Consider the following 21,779-nt stretch of genomic DNA (forward strand, 5'->3'; position numbering starts at 1 on the left):
GATTCAACAACAGCATATCTTGGGTCTGTGAAACAGCAAAAACCTAACCTACTCACTTATCGAGCTGAAAACAAAGTGCACTTGCCATTTGTGTTCAGGCCTTCCCACTCTCTAACGTTTCTCCAGCGCTGGAAATCTAATATTACCATGGGGTCCTAGCTGTTGCTCGATCGTTACCCTTTTCCTCTTTGGTAATATCTCAGCCATCTCTCTTTTTACAGTCTCTTTCTAATGTCCTGTTTACTCACTCTTTCCTCACTCATCTGGGATATACCCCCTATTGCTGATTGGCTATAAGAATGTTTTGGTGCTCCTTTGATTGGTCCAATACACTTTTGTTTTTCTCCTATTTACACAGCCAGGACTATGTATAAACATATTTTTCCCCCAGCACACACAGAACAGACATCTAGCAAATACTCAAAAAACAAAAAATTGTTTGTTTAGGTATTAAATTTTCAACAGTGTTTCTCAGAAATTGCTTTCTGCACCTTTAACTTTAAGTAAGCGTTAGATGAAGGTAAATGTATTCTAAAAGCTGAAATTCGCTACACAACTTTTAAAATCTGAACAGATTTTAAAACACTAGGCATCATAAACTTGTTGGCTTTGTAAATGGTCATAGAGGAAAAACTGGACATTAGACACTAAACGAGGATTACAAACTACCAGACTTTAAAGTTCTTCCGCATGCAACAAACTTATGCAGAAACATGTGCCTCGTTGCTAGGAGACACCTGACAAATAAAAACAATGCGTTTTACTGTAAAATCAGATCAAAATATCAGATGTAACCTAGGTAACCCAGGCTACCAGTAAAGAGAAAAAAGCTAAGAAAAGGAAAGAAAACAAGTGTTATTCATCCAATCACTGATTGTGCTGCAGTGAGAGGCACCCCTAAGAGCCAATAGTAGCAGCGCATTCATAAGTCCCGCCCACTGGTTGCGCCGAAGCCGCTTTCAGCATGAGCAGCAGATGAGAAAGAGGCTGCATCCGAAAACCTAGGCAGCTGACTTGTTGTTTCGCCACCCTATGAGGCAGTGACTTGTAAGGCAGTGTTTGTGCATGAAGGCACCTCACGAAACTGATTTCAGACAGACTTCCAAGGCAGCGTAACAGTTTAACGATCTACCGCAAAATATCGTGCGCTTCGGTGAGAACTAAACAAATATTTAATTACAACAGTAGTAATTTCTCACTAGAAATTACATCAAAAGTGGAAAATGTTGGTCAAAAAAGTACATTTAGACGAACTACCAGCAAACGCAACTTTCAGATGCCATCTTTATTTTTCTAGCTCAGCTGTCACTGAATGGAAAGCACAGGATTGTGGGATATCAAAGGCAGCAAAGGACACATCTATGCTGCCTTCAAAAATCGATCAGAGGAAAGGGAAGAAAGTAAGAGACAGAGCAGATCCCAGAGTGTTGAATCTTCCTTGTGTGAATATATGATTCTATTTCACTTTGGTTGGGTTTTTTCCCTGTCTTTCTTTCTGTGTGAACGTGATCTCCTGCGAGAGTTTCCTGTTTTGTGCCAAATATAATCCTTTGGAGAGGAATCGTCCATGTATTGGATGCGATTAAATGTGCAAAAATGGCGAGCTGCCCACGGACCTGTTTCCAGGTTGAACTGTGCTTTGAAATCGTCAACTGGTTGGAAAATTTTCCAATTTTTCCTGTTTTTTTTTGGACACAAAAGACTTTGATTCATGGAATTTGTTCGATTTTTTGGCTTTCAAAAAGGAGAGACTTTATCTTTTGAACTTGAACTGCACGAAAGAGACTTCTACAACTATTTGAACTGAATCATTTGATTAACAAACTTTGATCAACTGAGTTGTTTGATTCATGAACTTTGTTCTCTTGAGTCAATTCATTGTTTTTTGCATTTTCAATTCATACTGTTGAACATACTATTTATTTTTTGAAGGAAAAGTGGTTTATTGCAATAAATTCTGAATCACATTCTGTGTTTTGGGTCAAATTGAACATCCAATTATATTTCTTTTTGTACATTTGTGTTATTGAATGTAATATTTTGTTGAAGGATTTATTATGGTAAACTACTTTGCTCAATGTGAAAGAAACAGAAACAGTACTGGTTTTGGACAATTCACTCACCAGTTGCATCATTTCCTCCCTTCAGTAGACTTTTCTTGCTTCTCATTTAATTGGCCCATACTGAACATCATTACTGGGTGTAGCACGTCAGTTACGTTGCGCACTACATGCTACACAAGCGTTTGATATCCTCTAACTGGATGGAATCATAGTCCGAGCCTAGAAAATTCTGAGTCTGTGCCGATCATAAACTACGTGATTTTCAACTCTGGCTGCCCAAAATCTGCAGATTGGTTATGACTTTTTGAAACTCGTGTTGACTCATCCAGACTGCAGATAAGGGCAAAAGTTATGAAGTATATTCCAGCCTTAAATGTAAAAATTTTAAATATACAATTTAAATATACAATATCAGCTGATGGCCGATAGGGTTCAGATATATATATTGTGCAACCAACAGCACAGCGCCTCAGCAACCTCTGGCAATTTAATTACTGTCAGTGTGAAGGGGGTTTAATTAATTTGTAGACTGACTTAAGAATTTCCAAACATTGCTTGTTTGAGCAGTCAAAAGTCCCAAAGCCTGACTGAACCAATAGTGTAAGCAGAGCCCAAAAATAACACTCACCAAGCACCATCTACAAGTAACAATTGTAAATGGCTGATATGAAATATTTATTGTCAGTTAAAAGTGTGGACAAGTGTGGAATTTTGAACCCTGAGTGTAAGTTTGGAGCAGGACTACCTGTTTTGACTGAATGATTGCAGATGGGAAAAGTGTTTGGTAAAGTAGTTTGAAAACACTCATTATTTTTGCAATTTCATTCCGTGCTGCTAATGGCACAGAAATTACACACTTCACCTTTAAGGAATGAGGAAGGCGTATGAATGTGTAGCGCTGTCATACTAATTCAAAGGTAATTAATATGAAGTGGTTTCAGGATGACTTTGTAATAAAATGAGCTTATAAATTTGATCTGTCTGACCTACTGAAATCAGTCATTCGTAAAGGAACAAAAATCAAGGTTATAGGAAACTGGTCCTGTGAACATGTCTGTTCTTGCTGTAGAGCTCTGTTTTCAGTATTATGCATGTGGATAGAATGAGATTTGTGAGTCTGATTTATTCACGTGCAAGCCAGGAAATGCTCGCATTATGAATTTTGTTATACAATTACATGACTGGAAAATGCTGCCTGTGGTCTTTTCTCTCACCGCTGCATCCAGGAATGTACCTGTCAGCGGATCTGTTTATTGTCCCTTTTCCTTCATCCTTACAACTGAGCTACTTAGAACTACATCATACCACTATGATTTGGTCTTCCCCTGCAAACTGATGCAATGCATCTTCTTGTCTGCACAAAAAACATGTCAGTACATTCATCAAAACAAAATGCAATTCTTTCTCCTTTACTCCTCGGATGATTCCCAGTAAGATCTTCTTAACCAAATCTTGTGCTTTCTTCCTGAAATAGCTACCCATTCCGAATGGATCTACTGCACAGATATACCCAGTGGACTACTGGACCAAAATAAATCCAAGCAAAATTTCAGACCACACAAACAATGTCACCACAAAGAGCTGTTTCATTAAATCATGTCCTACCGATATTGACCATCCCCTAAATAGTCCCAGTCCATATTAAACCAGCCGCCATGACCGTAAACCTAACAATACATAACTGCACCATTTCCCGCTGTGAGTTTGCTGGTCTTGCGATCTTGTCCTGCAGTCTATTCCGATCACCTGCAGGTTTCTTCCCATGGGCAGCACCAACACCTGGTTGCCACGGCAACACCCTCCTAATTGGTTGACTGGGCTGGACACAGTGTGATTGCAGGAATCAGCTTTCCTAAAAGTCAGGAATGATCTTCCAGTCAGTGCAATGGTGTGTTCATATTTAAGTGTCAATAGATGTGTGTTTATTGGGTGATGTGTGAAGGAATGGCTTTCTTGTCATCTCTCTCACTCTTTATCCGGAGAGCTTAAGGGACTGACAGCACCCAGTGGAATGCAGCCATTCTTTGCCTCCACAAAAGAGAGCATGAGAAGGGAACAAAGAAGGTCTTTGTGTCCCTTTCCCACCCTCTCGCTTTCTCCCCCTCCTTCTTTCCCTTTCTGTCTTTAGCACCCTCTCTCTTTCCTCTGCAGAGGCCATTGTGCTCTCGAGCAGCGGTGTCAGGAGTCACGAGCGCTGAGCTTGTTCGCCGGTTTATTTCATTCAGCTTTTCACCTGAGAGTCTGCCAGCACATGTGCATGTTAAAATAGAACTTTGTGTACATATCCACTTAAGATATTTACTTTGGAAGCGTATAACCAAAACTTGACATTTTCTTTTCTGTATAACTGCTTCTTCTACTATAGGCACTTTTGACTTTGTGGAGTTTTAGAAATTCCCTAAAAGCACACTTTTCAAACTCGCTGGTTTATATAATTTGCTTGCTTTCAAATACTGTTCTAACAAAGTTAGATTTTGTATATAATCATACTACACACTGATGAATAATATTTTCACACTTTTTGCATATTCTGTTCTCAAGTGATAATTAACTTCTTTCATTAGTTTCTTCACAAGTCACGTCTCATTTCATCTTAAGCACTGTTGTCTCCTTTGTAACCAATGCACTAATGTTTAATAACTTTATTAGTGTCAAAAAGGTTGATTGTTGTGGAAATGGTGTGACAGCTGGGGGACAAAATATATATTGAAATGGTTTATTTCAGTCTTAGATTTTATTTTCAATTTATTTTATTTGGTCTTATTTCAGATCATTTTCACACAATAAATCTTGAAATGTTTTTTTTTTTTTCATTTTTTAGGGGTTTTTAGGTCCCGTTTACAGTGCGTTTTCATTTTAAAACAGCATTTTAAAAATAAAAACGATCCTCATCTACACTACACGACTGAAAACGCATGTCACATGACACACTGGGCATGCGCGTAGAAGTGTAAACAGTCGCCTCTTGTGCATGTAGGCAGCTGCAGTATTAAAAAAATGAGTTTAACTTCACAGTGGCTGCTAAAAATGACAACAAAGCCAGCAAAGATTGCAGTTCAGTCTCCATGTTATTGTTTACACGGTCGTCAAGGATACGCAGAGTGAACATGGCCAGCCATGACATCGTTTTCAGAAGTCTCCGTATTGGTCCGTTCATACTGAAATGCAACCCCGGCGTTTTCAAACTAAAACGGGTTCAAACAGCATTTTTGAAAGTCTCCGTTTTCGAGGGTTTAAACGCCGGAGTAGTGTAAACGACAGGCATAACCGTAGCAAAAGTTTTATGCTTTTGTCAGGACGAAAACGCACTTGTGTAAACGGGGCCTAAAATTTTATTTTTAATTTTTAAATTTATTTAGTTATTTCAGATCATTTTAACACGATATCATGTTGAAAATGGTTTATTTCAGTCTTCAGTTTGTTTGTAATGATGTCTTTTTACCAAATACATTTCACACAATATTTATTAAAATAGTACTTTTCAGCCTTATTTTTTATTTTTTTATTATTATTTTGAGTATTTTTAGTCTTACTTCAGATCATCAAAGTTTTACTTTTTTTTTTTAATGGATTTTTTTATTGTAAGATTGAAAATCTGGGTCTGGGAAAAGACTTAGGGTGTACTCACACTAGGCGCTCTGAACCGTGCCCGAGCGCGTTTGACCCCCAAAGCCTGGTTCGTTTGACAAGTGTGATTGCTTCGTTCTGTGCCCAGGCGCGGTTCATTTAGCCGTCCCTGGCCCGCTTGGAAGAGGTGGGCCAGAGCACGGTTCGGTTGGGCTCGAGCGCGGTTCGCATGAAGTGTGAGCGCTAACCGTGCCTGAGCACGGAACAGTTACTACTTTGTGTGCACTACTGTCATCATTACGACGGCAAACATCTTTATTACTATTTTGATAGTACACTTTTCAATTAATGTAATTAATTCAAGTGTATTTGGGTTTATAACTGGTCTGGTTCTCACCTTATTGATGAACAGGAATTGTAGTTTGCGAGTAAAGCTGCAAATTCCTCAGCTGCCTTTGTAATAATCCTCTGATACGTGCAAGTGAAAATTGCTGCACGGCATAAATTATATATCTATTAGGCAATATCTTAGCAAAAGTGCATTTTCTTCCATACAAAAAGTTGCATCGTGTATGACATAAGCGTGCTCCGGTCCGGATCGTTAAGTACAATGTGAGTGCGGGCCAGCGGGGGAGTGGGGATGGGGGACAATCGCGCTCAGGCTCGGTTCAAGGCAACCGTGCCTAGTGTGAGTACACCCTTAGGGGGCTTTCACACTGGGCACGTTTGCTGCGGTCTGAGTCCGAGCACAATTTTTCCTGGTGCCCCCTGCAGCGTTGGTCTGGTTTTACACTCAATTGATTCTGTCGAACCCTGGTGTACTTGCGTTCATCTTACATCATCATAAACATGCACTCCGCACGTTAGCATAAATTGTGTTTTTTTTATTAATTTGGTGCTATTATGCGCAGCAGAGTAAACGACGCTTGGGTTTACTGTATGTGCGTCGCATAAAGGCGGCTTTCTGGTGCTTGCAAATGGAATATTTAGAGGAGACTGGATTGCCATTCAATTGCCACCCTGATTGCACTCGCTATGCGCGATTACACTGCAGGCTCACTCTCACTTGTATCCAAGGAAAATCATCAACACTATCATCCCTTACATGTGTTTTATTGACTAAATACATAGTCATCGGTTAAAACCTGCATGTGCAGGTTACTTTTCTTCCTGAACAAGTGCACGCCCGAGTCCGTGTTGCTTTCACATTCACGTGAATTGCGCCACAGTTCTCTTTCAGGTAGTCTCCGGTTCGGAACCCCGGTGCGTGCCCAGGTCTGCATGACAGCTTTCACATTAGCAATTTTTCATGCAAACCGTGCCCCATTTCAAACTTAACTGCCAGTGTGAAAGCACTCTTAAACAATACAAATCTAATTTTAAAGGCCTTTAAAAATAAATGATAACTTCATTAAAGAAAAATCTGTACACTGATGTCAAAGTACCAATAGTTGAAGAACCACATAAACGCAGCCAGTCAACAGCGTTTCATTTATAGAATAGAGAGGGATGAAAGAAAATCTTGTTTTCTTCTCTAGACCTTCCTTTCATCTCCCTCTCTGCATGTGCTTGTCTTTTCTGCATGGCACCATCCTTCATCTTTCGGTCCTGTCCTTTTCATGAGAGAATGCTTCGTTTCCAAATCCTTATTCAAAGCCAATTTCACAGCACTGGAGGAAAGGAGCAAACCGCTGACACAGCACAGCGATAGAGGGATGACAGGAAGTGAAGAAGGAAGGAGAGGAAAGTATGGATAGGGAGAGTGTGCAGAGTCAGGTTGAGGAGAAGAAGATAATGATGTGGATGTAAATATTAATATAAGAGATTAGAGTTGGGAAGCAGACTATGTGAGTAGAGCGACAGCAATTTCCCCTCCTTGCATGAAGAAGTCAGCAATCCCTCCGCTCCAGATTTCACTCGGGTTTTCTATTTCCTGCTGCTCGCTTGCTCCACACTCACAGGTGAAAGAAAGCCAACTCATCTGCTTCAGACCAAATTTGCATAATTTTTTATGATGAAGATCAGCCGAACATGAAAATTCTTTCTTTATTTCTCCCCTTCATGTTATTCCAAACCTGTATGACTTGTCTTCTGTGGAACACACAAGTGAAATTATGTTAGCATGTTTTTCTCAGCACAATTTTTAAAATTCCACACTGGCAATGATTTTCATATTTAATTTTCATAAAACTTTTGGTAATACTTTACAATAAGGTCCCACTAGTTAACATTAGTACATGCATTAACAATGAACAATACATTTGTTACAGTATTTATTAATTTTTCATTAGTTAATTAATATACTATCTGTTCATTGTTAGCTCAGGTTCATTAAATATTAACATACATCTTTTGATTTTAATAATGTATTTTTCATTGTTCATGTTAATTTGTGTTGTCAAGTAATGTTAAAAAAAACTTATTTCAAAGTGTTACCAAACTTGCATTTTTGATTGTTGCTTTCTGCTTATATTTCACAAAAAATATATTCTGACTGCTTAACATCTGTTAACAATGTGCAACAATTGTTAACAATTGCATTATGGGCCTTTAACAGGTGCTATGCGTGTGGTTGAGCATATCAGAGAGATTAAATTAGAGAGTAAACACAGACCTTCAAAAAAAAAAATACTCCTCGCTCTACGGCTCTAGGCAAGATAATGCAGCTCTGCTCCCCTCTCCGCACCGCTGACAGACTGTGGTAGCAAGATTCTGAGCAGGTTGGAGGAGAACAGACAGGGAAGCCAAGCCAGAATGGATTGATTTTGCCCTAAATGTGGCAGGATGGTTAATTGACAATGAGAGGAAGGGGAAGGAGAAAGGAAAAGAGCAGTTAGAGGTAGGAAGAAAGTAGAGAAAATGTAGAGTGCCACAACTGAATCACACAAGCAGAGAAGATTCTCTCCCGCATCCTAACGACACGTGTGAGCGTATCTGCCGCAGTCACCCCCCTTTCTGTTAAATACACGCACATCCTCTTCCCTTGCTTCCCGATTATATGCATGTATATGTAAATCAGGTCATTAGGAAGATGCAGCGTGTTCTTCTGGGGTAGGGGCAGATGGAAGATGAGGGAAGGAAATCATTTTCAGTGTTGTAGGAAGTTTGAACACTGCTGTACTAACCTGCTGCATCACACTCTACATCTCTGATTCAGTGTGGTGGAGTTTTTGATTCCAGTGACACAAATCTTTAGTCTCTATTCACTTAAAAGATCCGTTCAGATTCAAACACTCTTTCGTTCAGTAGGTTACATTTTTAAGCCAGTGGCTGGAGACTAGGGGTTCATTTTTTTTATGTTCATTCAGTCATTCATTCACAAAGGCTGAATTCTGAATATTATGTCAGTATACTAACACACTACTCTCTCTATTTCTGCCATAAAGATGTTGCAGAAAAACAGCTGTATGGTATTCCAAATCAAAAAGTGTGAAGCTTTAATGTGCCAAAGAGTCAGATATAAGTTATTGAATGAAATTCAAAGAAAATGATACGTTGTCTTAAAATATTTGTTCAAAAACACAAATTTGTTCACATAATAAACACTTATGTAGAAACTTCACTTCATTCAGAACAACTTTAATTTCTGAGTTTGTCACTCGGTTACTCTGGCAGTTCCTGACTCTGACATTAAGCTGCTTTGTGATCTGGACTGTTTGGGTTTTTGTACTGAGAGAGAACTCTGGTACATTGTGTTCGCCGCAGCTAAAAGAGATTTGCAACTCCTTTATACCATCTTCCACCCTCTCACTTTTCTCTTCTTTCCCAACGTCCCTTGTTCTTTCTCTTTCAAAAGCCTAGACAGTCTATTGAAATGAGTCAATTTTAAAGCTCATTTTCCATCCTCTGATTCTTTCCCTCTCATTTGCATGTTGTCTTCTCCCTGCTTCTTTTTTCACACATAAGAACTGATGCACACATGCTAGTGTGGAGGCATAAATGCATACTCTGGCTGTCTCGACATATAACACGCTAAACCCAATAGAAGTATGCGACTGTGCACATATTGCGTTGTCTATGCATTTTGCATCAGGTTTTCTTCATAGCAGATTGCTGACACGCATGCAGTCTTTGTTGAATATGAGCCTGGCATCTGTCATGACACTCTCACCATTATCTTTTCACATCATAAAATGGCACGAGTTTTGCGTAACAGCTGCTGATATTTTCCATTGCTATATCTGCTTTCTATTTTCTATTTGTTGAAAACATTTCCGGTGAAACGACAGACCTGTCCCTGTTGATGTATACTGAACTTCTCCAATCACTTTTTCTCCTTAAACGTCACCCCTTGTGTACATTAAAATGCTTTCTCTTATAGTCGACCAGTTACAGAAACAAATATTAAAAAGCTATGGATATGCTGATTCCTTTGAAATGTGTAAACTCTGTGACACTATCAAAATATTGCTCTGTTTTTGCTTTCATCCTGACCAACTCAACCAATGGTGTAAATTTTGTCTGAGCAATGGTAGATGTGGGAAGTTTGGGAGGAAAAACTGCTTTGAAAACGATCATTTTTTGCAGTACTATTTTTGGAGATTCTACAAAATACACATACTTTGAAATGGACAGTTGAGTTTCTCACGTATAGTGTTTTACTTTAATCTGCAAACAAAAACGATTGGCATTTTGTCAGATCTTTTCAGTACATCTCCTGTACATTATGGAGGCTGGTATATTCTTTATCTGAAACCTGGCTAAAGCTGCCTGAACCAACCTCATTGCCAGCCATTTGTCAATCACACCAAGTGCCATGCCGACAGGCCTCTTGGGGGCAGGATTAGTGTACATATACTGACAGGTATAAAAACGCTGTTATCCTGACAGCCAGGTGTGGCAATTGTAACCATCACAGTACTAGAATCAGCATTACAGACATTTGAATACACTCACTCATACCACTCTCTTACATGACTTCAGGGCCTTTAAGATACAAACCAGGGTGGAAATTTAAAATAGCTCCTATTGAATAAATCTAGTGTCAATGAATGAGTCATATTAGGACATTTGAAGAGAATTCCTATCTGTACTCTGGAGGCATAATATCTTCAATACTCACATACTGAAATAGTATGAAGTATATTTAAAGTGAGGTATTTAAAACTACTGCAAGATCACTTACAAAGAAAAAAAGTCATAGTGTTAATTAAACAGCCCCTGAAGTAAATTAATTTGGTTAGATAAAGACAAAAAAATATTCTTTGGTTTTTGTCAACATTAAGTTTTTCACCATACATGTGGATATAATTATGGATTGAGAGAAACATAATCTGATCATCTCAAAATAAACCTGACAGTGTGATCAGGACCCCAACTCGAAGAAGAGAGGACTTGTATCATCCTGAAAGAGGTTTATTTTGCAATAATGGCCAGATAATATAGAGAGAATAATGGTATTGACTGTACATTGTCATGCTTTTTCCATGGCTGCCTTACTAATAAAATAAATAGACTAAAATGTTAACCAAGTAGTTTAAATAGAGTGAAGTTGGAAGGTTTTAAGGAAGGACATGCAGTTTATCAGAAGGTTGCTGGGTTGTTCTGGGTGGTTTCTTTAGCCGCATTTCCACTGTTGGGCCGGACGGTTCTCATTGCGTAACCATTCCATCCCGTGCCGATCCGGGCTAGCTGGTACAGTTACTGTTTCGTTTTCCACTGTGGGGCTGATAATGGCCGCTCTTTGGAATGTAATACAAAAGAGTCAGTTGTTGCCTTGGTAACACAATGGTTTACTGATGATATGAGATGTAAACAATGACCGCATTATGGAGGATGATCAGATATTTCTTTTAATTTTATTATTAATTTGTTTACGTCGCTCAAATAGAGCGTTTAGCCAGCTACAGAGAAACTGGTAGCCAGGCAACAGACAAATGACCAATCCTGAGTGGCGACGTCACTTCACCGATTATACCAGCATGATTCAGCACGGTTTAGACAACCATGCCGAGAATTCCGGGCCGAGAACGGTTTGTAATCATGCCGTGCCGTACCAGGCTCACATGGAAACACAACTGGAACTGTGCCTTACCATTCTAAGAACCGGTCAGCCCGACGGTGGAAAAGCGGCTTTTGATTTGAATTTAAACATTTTTTTAACCTTTTTTTTTTTTATGTCATAAAGTAAGACTGCAGAATGTTATGAAAACTAGAACAGTGCAGTGTAACAACAGTGTTGTTATTTTTTGCTGTAATTATTAATGTGTTTTAGAATTTAAAATGTATATTTTTTGTATTAGTAAATGTTTTGAAGCTTGTGAACTGGCTGCCAGCAGAGCTGCTTTGAGCAAAGGTTTAAATCAGGCTGAAAGCATTACTGAGATGTTTTGTTTCTTTTTGACGTGTGTGTTTAAATGAGGTCTGTTATTTAAGCTGCAGTCATTTCATGGCAGTCCACTGAATTGAATGAGCCATGCCTCCACTAGGTCCCATTTAAATGAGCCTGTCTCTTTCGGTATTATCTAATAAATTCACATTAACACTCCTGGACTTAGTTTCAACTCGAAATCTCTGAATGGCAAGCTCTCTGATGCTAATGCCCCTAAACAACGTTGTGCAAGCCTGGCACAGCAATGCAACTGATATGACTAATGCTGCGAAACAGATTGCAATAACAAATCGCTAATCCACTGGCATCCACTCTCTGGAGCCCAGACGTGACTTAGCTCATTACAGGGGCCATCTCTTAGGAAATGGGGAGGAAGAGGACATGAACGGTAAGAGACTGCTTGAGAGGGGTCTAGTGTGATTCGTGCACGCTGTGAGAAAGGACAGGATTAGAGGTGTAGAACAGTCAGACACATGATCAGGTGCTTGAGAGATGCTTGAGAACCGTAGGTGCTTATGCTTGGGCTGCACAATACTGAGAAAAAAAATAACTTTGCGATATTTAGTTTTTCTGCAATATATTGTGGTATGAAAAGATACAGGAATTTTTACCAAATGACTTGAATAGCTTTGGAAAGAATAAATCATTCTAGAGTGAGTGGGGAGATGTTTTTAGAGAGTGCATCTGCATAAAATAATAATAATAAAAAGCTGAAGTATTATTTTTACTTTGAGAACTTTTTTGAGTGTGAAATCCTTGAAGGGCTGAACATACTTGGGTTTACTTTTTACAAGAACCAACTCAAACCTCTTTCAGTAAGCATAAAATACTTCTGTACTATAAAATAAAGTATAAAATTAGTCCTATTAGGGCTGTGTATCAGAAACAAAGTCACAATACGATACGTATCCCCATACAGAGGCCACGATACGATATATATCATGATACAGGTCTGCACTAAATTTCACCTCACCAGAATTTAGTATAACAGCTGTTTAATAAACACTATATTGTTATACAGTACTGTATTACTGTATAACAATAAAGGTAATGGCGTAGGGTACATGTTAACATTGGGCACTCCCCACCAGGTACAATATTCTGATTGATTTCTTGTTTTTTTAAGCACATAAATAATAATGTACTCATTTTAATACATTTATATTGTAATGTACTCATTATAATATATTAATAAAATCATCTTTACATAGCTGGTAGGTTAATATTGCACAAATTAACACACTGTACATTTAAGAAAAATTATTCAAAAATTAGAAGCGTTCTAAACTAATGCACTTTCTTCACTGTAGCTCACGCGCACATGTTCAGTCACTCAAATATTAAGCAACAAAGAAACTTCTCAATGCTGCCCTGCTATTTTTATCAATAAGATAGCTTCACAACTGAAGAGCTACATTATCATTCTCACCAAGAAGTTGGTAACATTACTGTTTTTGAAGCAGTTAAACTCACCGCTTTATTGTTAATAGAGAAACACTGCACAGACTGAGGTAATTCATACATGCACAATCTCTCTCTCTCTCTCAGGCCCGTGAATGAACACGGACTTGATGTATTCCACTTTTATGTGAATAGAATGTCGAACTAGAGATCGCTAAACTGCGAGCTTACTGGTGTTTTCAGAAAGCCAACGCTTTTATCCACAGCGGAGGCAGAGCACATGCGCATGGTTGCCAGGTTGAGAAGAATAAGTAAAACACTTAGCAGATATGCAAGTGTGAAGCTCTGACTGGGGGTCTCTTGAAATCAGGCAACCCCAGTTACTGTATGTTCCTCTGTGGGCCAGATTAAGCCTTGTTCTAGCCTATATATTATATTTTATTCATTAATTTCAGCGCTTTTCCTTTTAAACCTCAGAAGCAGCTGTATCGATACTAGTATCGATACTCATATCAACAAGTAGTATGTGACGATACATCGTCGTATCGTTGTATCGACCACAGCCCTAAATCCTATTATTTCATTTTCAAATAGTAAATCATCTTGCTTTTATTTTAACAGGTTGCTGGCAAATAAAACTGGTTTCAGAATGAAGTGCCATGGAAACACTGTATCATGAACTACATGTGTGTATATAATGCCACACTTCACTCTGAAACAGTAGACAATCACACTAAGCCATATTTTGATTTTGATTTTATTTCAATACATCGTGTAGCCCTACTTTAGGCATATTTGTTTCGTGAAATATGGCCTAATAAGTCAATATTTGCTGATGATGGCCTGTGACTGCATGCATTCGGTTTTGTTGAAATATGACTGACGTTGTAATTATCAGGGTTGAAGAAAGCTTAGCATGCCTTTGTTTGTGCTGAGGGCTTGGCTCCCTACTGGGCCCTAACTACAGACGGAGAATATAAACATAAATTGATGTCACACTGTAATTCTACCAAGAATTTCCGACAGACTTTTCTGGCACCCTGTAAAGTCACTAGCTTCTATGCTGCATTCATGCATTGATAATCAAGAGCCTGCAATGTTTAGTGCTCAATTATAGAGAATGCTGGTTATTTCTGCAAGCACACTAAGCAGAGAGTGTGATGTTAGTCTAAAGCACAATGACAAGATGACCAGAACTAAAACTTACTCGCGCTCCAACAGTTAGCTCTGCATTTCCATTTCACTCATTATTTATTCATCATTTTCAGTTACTCAGGTCCATAAACAAATGAAACATTAACTATTGAAGTAAATTATTTGATTTCTTCCAATTTCTTTCACTTTCAGTCTCTCAGTGACATTAAATGTTTTTCGTAAAACGTGCAATGCTTTGCGGAGTAGTGGTTATCCTTACAAATATGCTGAAAATGACAGTTAACATATGATGCCGGCCAATTTAATCCGCTTAGCACACGGCCATAGACAAAATGACAGAGAAGTCTTATTGCAATGCAACTTTTGAAGCTCCAAATTGAATTGTAAGGCAGCCAACAACCTCACAATGGCTGTTTTGAGCATGTGAAAGCCCAAGACTGTCCAAAGTAGCTGTCAGCACAATCAGGTACTGACAAACGTCTTAATCATAGTAAAGCAGCATTACATTTCGGAGAGTACACATTATTTTATCATTTTACACACCTTGCTATTTTCCGAGCAGACTAGTGTGCAGGGTCTGGCAAACTGCTTGTATTGTTTAGCATAGTTTAAGGATAGGATGACCAGAAATGCAAAGCAGCCATGTGATATCCATGTAATTATAATACAATTACAATGGTTTCTTGGTGCCATTACCATACAAACACCCATATGTGCATAAAACCATTATAAATGCAGAATTTGTGATAAATTATTACATTTGTGTGTGTATGGATGTATATATGTGTATATGTGTGTGTTATATAATAATTGATATTAATAATTAATAATTAATAATAATAATATACTTGGCTTTACTTGATTTTGCGGCATGTGCTCTCAGGTGACTAGTTGTGTTTGTAGAAAGTACCAAATGACTGTACAGCAGAAGTTTGTGGAGGCTATATATATAAAGATGGTTTAGGCTTGTATTGTGTTAATGATTAACTGTAGTTTTTATCAACATGAGAAAAAGGGTGAGAACAAATTTGTTTTTATGCAACTGTTGTGAATCCATATACGCCTTATTCATATCTGCTCTTAGCTGTGTTTCAGTCTTTTTTCTGCCTCTTACTGTTTCACTCCTGTGCATATGTTTGAAAGAACAAAACAGTACTTGGAACTCAAGGACAGTTAACATGTTGATAGAATCTGTTGCTGTTAAACAGGAGAGAAATTCAGACATGAGAGGCAAATAAAGAGGTGGAGAAAGCCAGTCAGACATTGCAGCCTTGTTGTAGCTTTTGCTATGTAAGTACTGTCCAGGGAAAGCAGTGAAAAAAGGCACATGTACCATGGTCTAAAGGGATTTAAAGAGCTTTTAGTATGTGTGAGTTTGTCTAGTGAAAATATCAAAAGGCTTTAATGTGTTTGGCCATTTTTCTCAAGCTACAGCTTTTACTGTCTCTCTCAATTTAATTAAATTCAATTCATATTGCTTTATTGGCATGACATACTTAGGTACATATTGCCAAAGCATTGCACAAAGCAAAACAAAAACATACTTAAAATACATCTATAAGCATATTAATTGTACTACTAATGCGGATGTGTTTACTCAGTACCTCTTACTTTTGTGGCATTTATAATTATGATGTGCTACTAAAGAGGAAGTAGGTCCTTCAAGTGGGTGATTCTCACGAAAACTTGTTTTTAAAAATGTCAAGCATGAAAATGTAAAAAATGCTTAAATTTACTTTTTTTTCAGACATTAGAAACAAAGCCTGGAGTATTTGTGAAAATTAATTTAAAACCTTTTACTTATCATTTAACACTTTTTTTTTTAACATAATTTCGAAAATAAGTCCTAAAAAATCTCATTACTGCAACAGTCTGAAAACATCAACACTGTTAGAAAAGCATATATTAAATATATAATCCTTTTTTAAAAATGCGAAAATATATTAATATTTTCACATTTTTAAAAATGGATTATTAATAGTCATGCACAGTTACTTGAAATTCTGAAATAATATTTATTTTTAATTTAACAGGTTTTTTTTAATTTTGATTCATTTCTCTCATTACCGCAACACCTTCCACAATTTACAACCATTTTTTTTAAATATTTCGATGAAACCTGACATGTAAGATTTTAAATTTGTCATTTTCATGGAGTGACTGGAACTCAAGAATCGTCTACTCTCTCTCTTTCTTTCTCACCTTTTCCTGTTTAACTTGTGGTGTGTTGGCATTGACCTTGGCCAAACCTGTTGTGTATAGATACAGCATACAAAAACATCTATATATTTTGTGAGTTTTAGAACATCTTTAAGATATAGACCACTATTCAATTGGGATGCAAGATATAAGAAGACCGTATGAGTAAAGAAGTAAATAGAATATATAATCTCTATATACTGTGTGTGCGTGTGTGTGTACCTTGAATTTGTAGATTAAATAAACTATTTAAATGTTAAATAGTTAGATTAAATAAATAAATTAAATAGATTAAATAAACTATTAAACTGTTCAAAATATTTATACATATTATCATTCAATAAATTTACAAAGTATATAAAATAAATAAATATATTTATCAGGTTGCAAAAGGAATAAATAGGATAGAATACATTTATATATAGTATATTCTGTATTCTGAATGTTACCTTTTTTTTATTTTAAAATCTCTTAAAATTTGGTTTAAATGGGGAAAACAAAAATGTTTAAATGAACATTTGTCAGAACGTTGAACAGATGTCCAATGTGGTCTTTGTTTTAAGTCCCATTATTTTTTTAACAGACAAAACAGTACAGTAATGGCCTTAGCATGAAAATATTTATTGCAGTTAGTAAATAGTATCAGTCAGAATGTCTATATTTGTGTATCTGTACTATTCATTTTGTTAAAAATATTGCAGAGTAATATTTTATTCCCACAAGAGTATTGAGTTTGTAAATATTTAACTGTAAGGTAAATGTGTGCTTAAGCTAAAGGTGTTTTAGCGTGCAGCTGATTTAAACAGAAGCATCAACACGAGCTCTCAAGGGCTTCCTGCAGCTTTTAGCGTTGAATGTGAGAGTGTCTATTCTCCCATTAGGAGTGCTAATGTGTTTTAGCGTTAACACACAAGAGAGAGGCTTACCACAGCGCTCTCCCTGCAAGAGTGAGACAAGAGGGAGGCAAGAGCAGGAGAGCGAAGAGATTAAGACACTGCTAATTTGCTTCATTTTGAGTTTCTCATCATCTCAAAAGTTTCCCAAAGTGCCAGATGACAGTAAGAATTAATGTGAGATAGATGGTTTTGAAACAGTAAAAATAGTACACTGTAGTCCTGTTGTTATCGGCTCATATCCTTTCTCTTTTCTCTTATTGGCTGAGTTTTAACTTCTGCTGTTTATTTGCATTTGCAATCATAATGGCTGCAAATAGAGGCTTTTTAGATGTTGCCACCTCAGCATCTACTCGGGGAGAGGGGAAAAAAGGGAGAAACTGCAAATTAGATTCAGCTCATCACCACAGCAACACTGACAGTACTGTAGGTAGATTTTGTGTTCCAGGACAAAAGGAAAGTGGCTTGTTAGATTTAATTGAAGTGAGCAGGGCTAATGGAAACTCGTGGAGTACTGGACTTCAGTGAGAATCGCAGTCAGGTGAGGGATGCGTCTGATGCTGCAGAAACTCATCCATGCTTGCATCTCCTGCTTTATGAGTCACTGCGTGCAGTGAGTGAATGAACGGGGATGTAGCGCAATATGCTGCTGCATTCATTACGGATTTGGAGTTGTTTTTATTCCAGTCCTCATGAAAGCGGAGCAGATGACAGAGTGGCTCAGTGCTGGCGCATGAACGTGACACCAGCACAATATGAGCAAATCGAAAGTTATCTGTTTCCTTGTAGCTTGTATTTCAGACTTTCCTGGCTTATAGAGCACATCAGTAAGGTTTTAGAAGTAAAAAAATCCCAATTTTCTCCAGAGAAACATGTTTTTAGCAATAATACGAAACTTTCAAGAGAGACGCTTTGAGATTGCTTCTGCAGATGTCAAAAGCCAATTACAGTTTCACCTTCATTTAGCATAAAATGGGTTTAATAGGGAATATCTGTTTACCCTCAGACATCCAAGCATTGACAGTGGTGACGTATCCAGTTTTCTGTTTTTGGGTGAATTTTTTAACTTAATTTTATAATTTCTTACACTATTTTTTTTTTTTTTAATTACAAAGAAAAAAAAAATATATGAAAATAAGAAAAAAGCCCTTATCTTTCGCTATAAGATATATAGTGCTACTTCTAGCAGTCTTTGACTAACTTGACTTTGGCTCTGTGTGTGTAAGTGTGTACTGTTTTACTACGAACAGGCTAAATATTGGAAATTGTGCAAAAGTTATTGATATTGTATTTATTTTTTTCTGATAAACATTGATTTATCACCCAGCCCTAACCATAACTACAACTAAATAAGTTGAAATTAATAATTAAAGGGTTAGTTCACCCAAAAATGAAATTTCTGTCATTAAGTACTCACCCTCATGTCATTCCACACCCATAAGACCTTTGTTCATCTTTGGAACACAAATTAAGATATTTTTGATGAAATCTGAGGGTATCTAATCCACACAGGCAGCAACGTCATTGCACCTTTTGGCGTCCAGAAAGGTAGTTAAAACATGGTTAAAATAGTCAACGTGACTACAGTGGTTCAACCTTAATGTTATGAAGCAACAAGAATACTTTTTGTGTGCAAAAACAAAACAAAAATAACAACTTTATTCAACAATTTGAACCCTTGTCATTCATAGTGAACTCAGTGCAGGCTTCCGTGTTTACGTCCGAACGCCGGCTTGTTTTGTTTTGTAAAAAAAAGAGTTAAATACTTGCTTTGAAAATGACTAACTTTGTTCCAGAAGTATTAGCAATGGTAGCAAAAAGCAGTGACCTTGTTGTGTGACTCTAGCAATGACATTCAATATGTACATATTCCCCCCACCCCCCACTACAACCCTTGCTGTGATACATTTCAGAGTATCAGCTTCTGTTATTAGTATTAGTAGTATTAGTATTATCTGTATTGCGAAAAAAAAAAAAAGTTCAGGTTTCTGGAACATTGATGTCTCTTTTTCTTATCCTTCCACAGGCTGTCGCTCCGTCGCCATGACGACAGAGGAGTGTCCCGTGCCGCTTGGCGTGAGCCAGGTGGGGTCGGGGCTGTGTGAGGACTTCGGCCCCTCTCAGGTTGATGACATCATTGAGGAGGTGGGGCCATGCGATGATGCGGGCAGTGACATCAGCACTTTGGTCGTGCCGTTTCCCGATTTGGCGCCAGTGGTTTTCTTCTGCCTCAAGCAGACAACCTGCCCACGCAGCTGGTGCATTCGAATGGTGTTGAGTCCATATCCTTTATTAGCTGGCGCTCACAGGTCGTGAGTAGAATGTGATTTCTAACAATGGCTTTCACACATGGGCTGACATGGAAGAAAGGTATCTAATTGACAATAGCCAGTCGACTTAATCCAGCTTCCTACTGCTGTTTAGTCAGCAAGGTAGTGATTAAGTGCTGCGAGATCGCAGCGACAAGCTGATCTAAACACCCTACGATTGACAGCTTGAAGCAAGCGGCTTGGCGTTGCGCATGTTGTTGTCAACGCCGAGACTTTCAGAGTTGTCGCCAGTGACAGTGACATTGAGTTACAGTGTCAACATGTGAAAATGCAACTGGAAAGTCAAGAAACATACAGTCTGAATTGTGCAGTTAAATAATGAATTATCAAGTTGAAATATTAATGAATAACTTGAATTACATAGGTAAGGGTTTAAAGTGCATCGATAATGTATTCTTGGCGCGGTTCGCAAAGCAGGACTGAGTTTTCTCTGTCGTTTGAAGTTTGAGAGTTGATTTTTCTTTCCTTTTTGTGCATTTCTGCCAGCTAGCCGTGGCTGCCTTGGGGACTCAGACTTCTTTGGAAAGTGTCTTAAATCGAATTTCACGTCTCTGCGTTGGTTTGGCTGACACTCTCATTTGGCTGATCTCAGTGAAAGCCTTTTATACACGATGGGCACAGGTCTTCTTTTCCCCACAGAGGCCCAGATCTCCCATTGCTTGAACAGCCACAGGGCGCTAATCAGCACCGCTCGCTGTTACCACAAAGACAAGCGCGCTCAAACTCCGTTGTCTCCAGCTGCTAGCCGGCTAGTGAGCGGTAGCAGGAAATCTGCAAACAGAGGCACTTTCTGAGAAGACATTAGCACTCACACACATCTACACAGCATGCCAAATTTATTTCAATGCCTTAATGGGATGTCTCAGTAACTTGTTATGATTTTATTACGTGTAGGTAGCAAGGGAGGGGGAGAGAGCGAAGGATGAAAAGATCCTTTGATGACTTTATTTATGGTCAAAAGTGTGCTGAGATTAATTTGACATGCTTTAAATAACAGAGGACATTCGAGCTGTGAATTTGCAATGATGTAGAAGCAGAAACGCATTTCACACTTCTGGGGAACTAGAGGCTTATTGATATTGTATGGTTTACAATTCAGAAATATTGAAATTAAAGTGGAGTACTCTTTATCAAGCCCAAGGGGCAATTTGCTAATTATTTAGTAATAAGAGAGATAAGATAAGGGAGGAAAGAGAGGAAATTATCTCCCTTCTCTTTTCCCTGCATATTTAATATGTTGGCAAAATGAATCATTATCTTTTTAATAGTTTGTGCATATTGTTGCCCTTGTCAAAACACTTTAATTGGTGATTTAGTGGTTTAGATATGAGGTCCCAGAGTGTTTGCTATCACTTTGTTTGCATTTGAGGTACAGTTTAACCACGGGACTTCTTACAGTCAATTACTTTCTGATTTACATTCAGTGTGCCTATAGTGAAATGTATAGAAAACTGAACCCTTTTACATCAGAACTTTTGATCCATTTTAATTCAGATTTTATCTGCTAGCACTTCAACTATGAACTAGCAGTATGAAAGTTTAGATGTAAAATAGTTTACCCTGAAATAGTTCACCTTTTTTTTTCTTTTTTACTTCACTCACACAATTTCATTAAAAAAAAAAAAAAACTCTGTGGAACTGAAAAGGAACTTATTCTGTATTTATTTTTTTAGAAATACAGTAAAAATAGGAATATTGTAAAATGTTTGCGATTTTAAAATAACTTCATATTTTAATATATTTTCAAATGTAATTTATTGTGATGGTAAAGCTGAATTTTCAGCATTATTACTCCAGTCTTCAGTGTCACATGATCCTTCAGAAATCAGTCTAATATTTT

The 21,779-nt window shown here is 37.7% G+C and overlaps 1 protein-coding gene across 6 annotated transcripts in view; it reads left to right on the forward strand.

The window, feature by feature from the left end:
• Nucleotides 1–21,779, forward strand: part of cacna1ia (calcium voltage-gated channel subunit alpha1 Ia) — a 203,365-nt gene that overhangs the window by 31,302 nt on the left and 150,284 nt on the right. For all 6 annotated transcript variants that reach the window (XM_051887611.1, XM_051887615.1, XM_051887612.1 and 3 more), the window contains exon 2: nt 19,636–19,890. In XM_051887611.1, the coding sequence (XP_051743571.1) occupies nt 19,653–19,890 (238 nt within the window). In that variant the 5' untranslated portion in view covers nt 19,636–19,652. The remainder of the gene's footprint in view (nt 1–19,635; nt 19,891–21,779) is intronic.

The sequence above is a fragment of the Ctenopharyngodon idella genome, chromosome 3 (genome assembly GCF_019924925.1).
Source record: "Ctenopharyngodon idella isolate HZGC_01 chromosome 3, HZGC01, whole genome shotgun sequence".
Classification (NCBI taxonomy): Eukaryota; Metazoa; Chordata; class Actinopteri; order Cypriniformes; family Xenocyprididae; genus Ctenopharyngodon; species Ctenopharyngodon idella.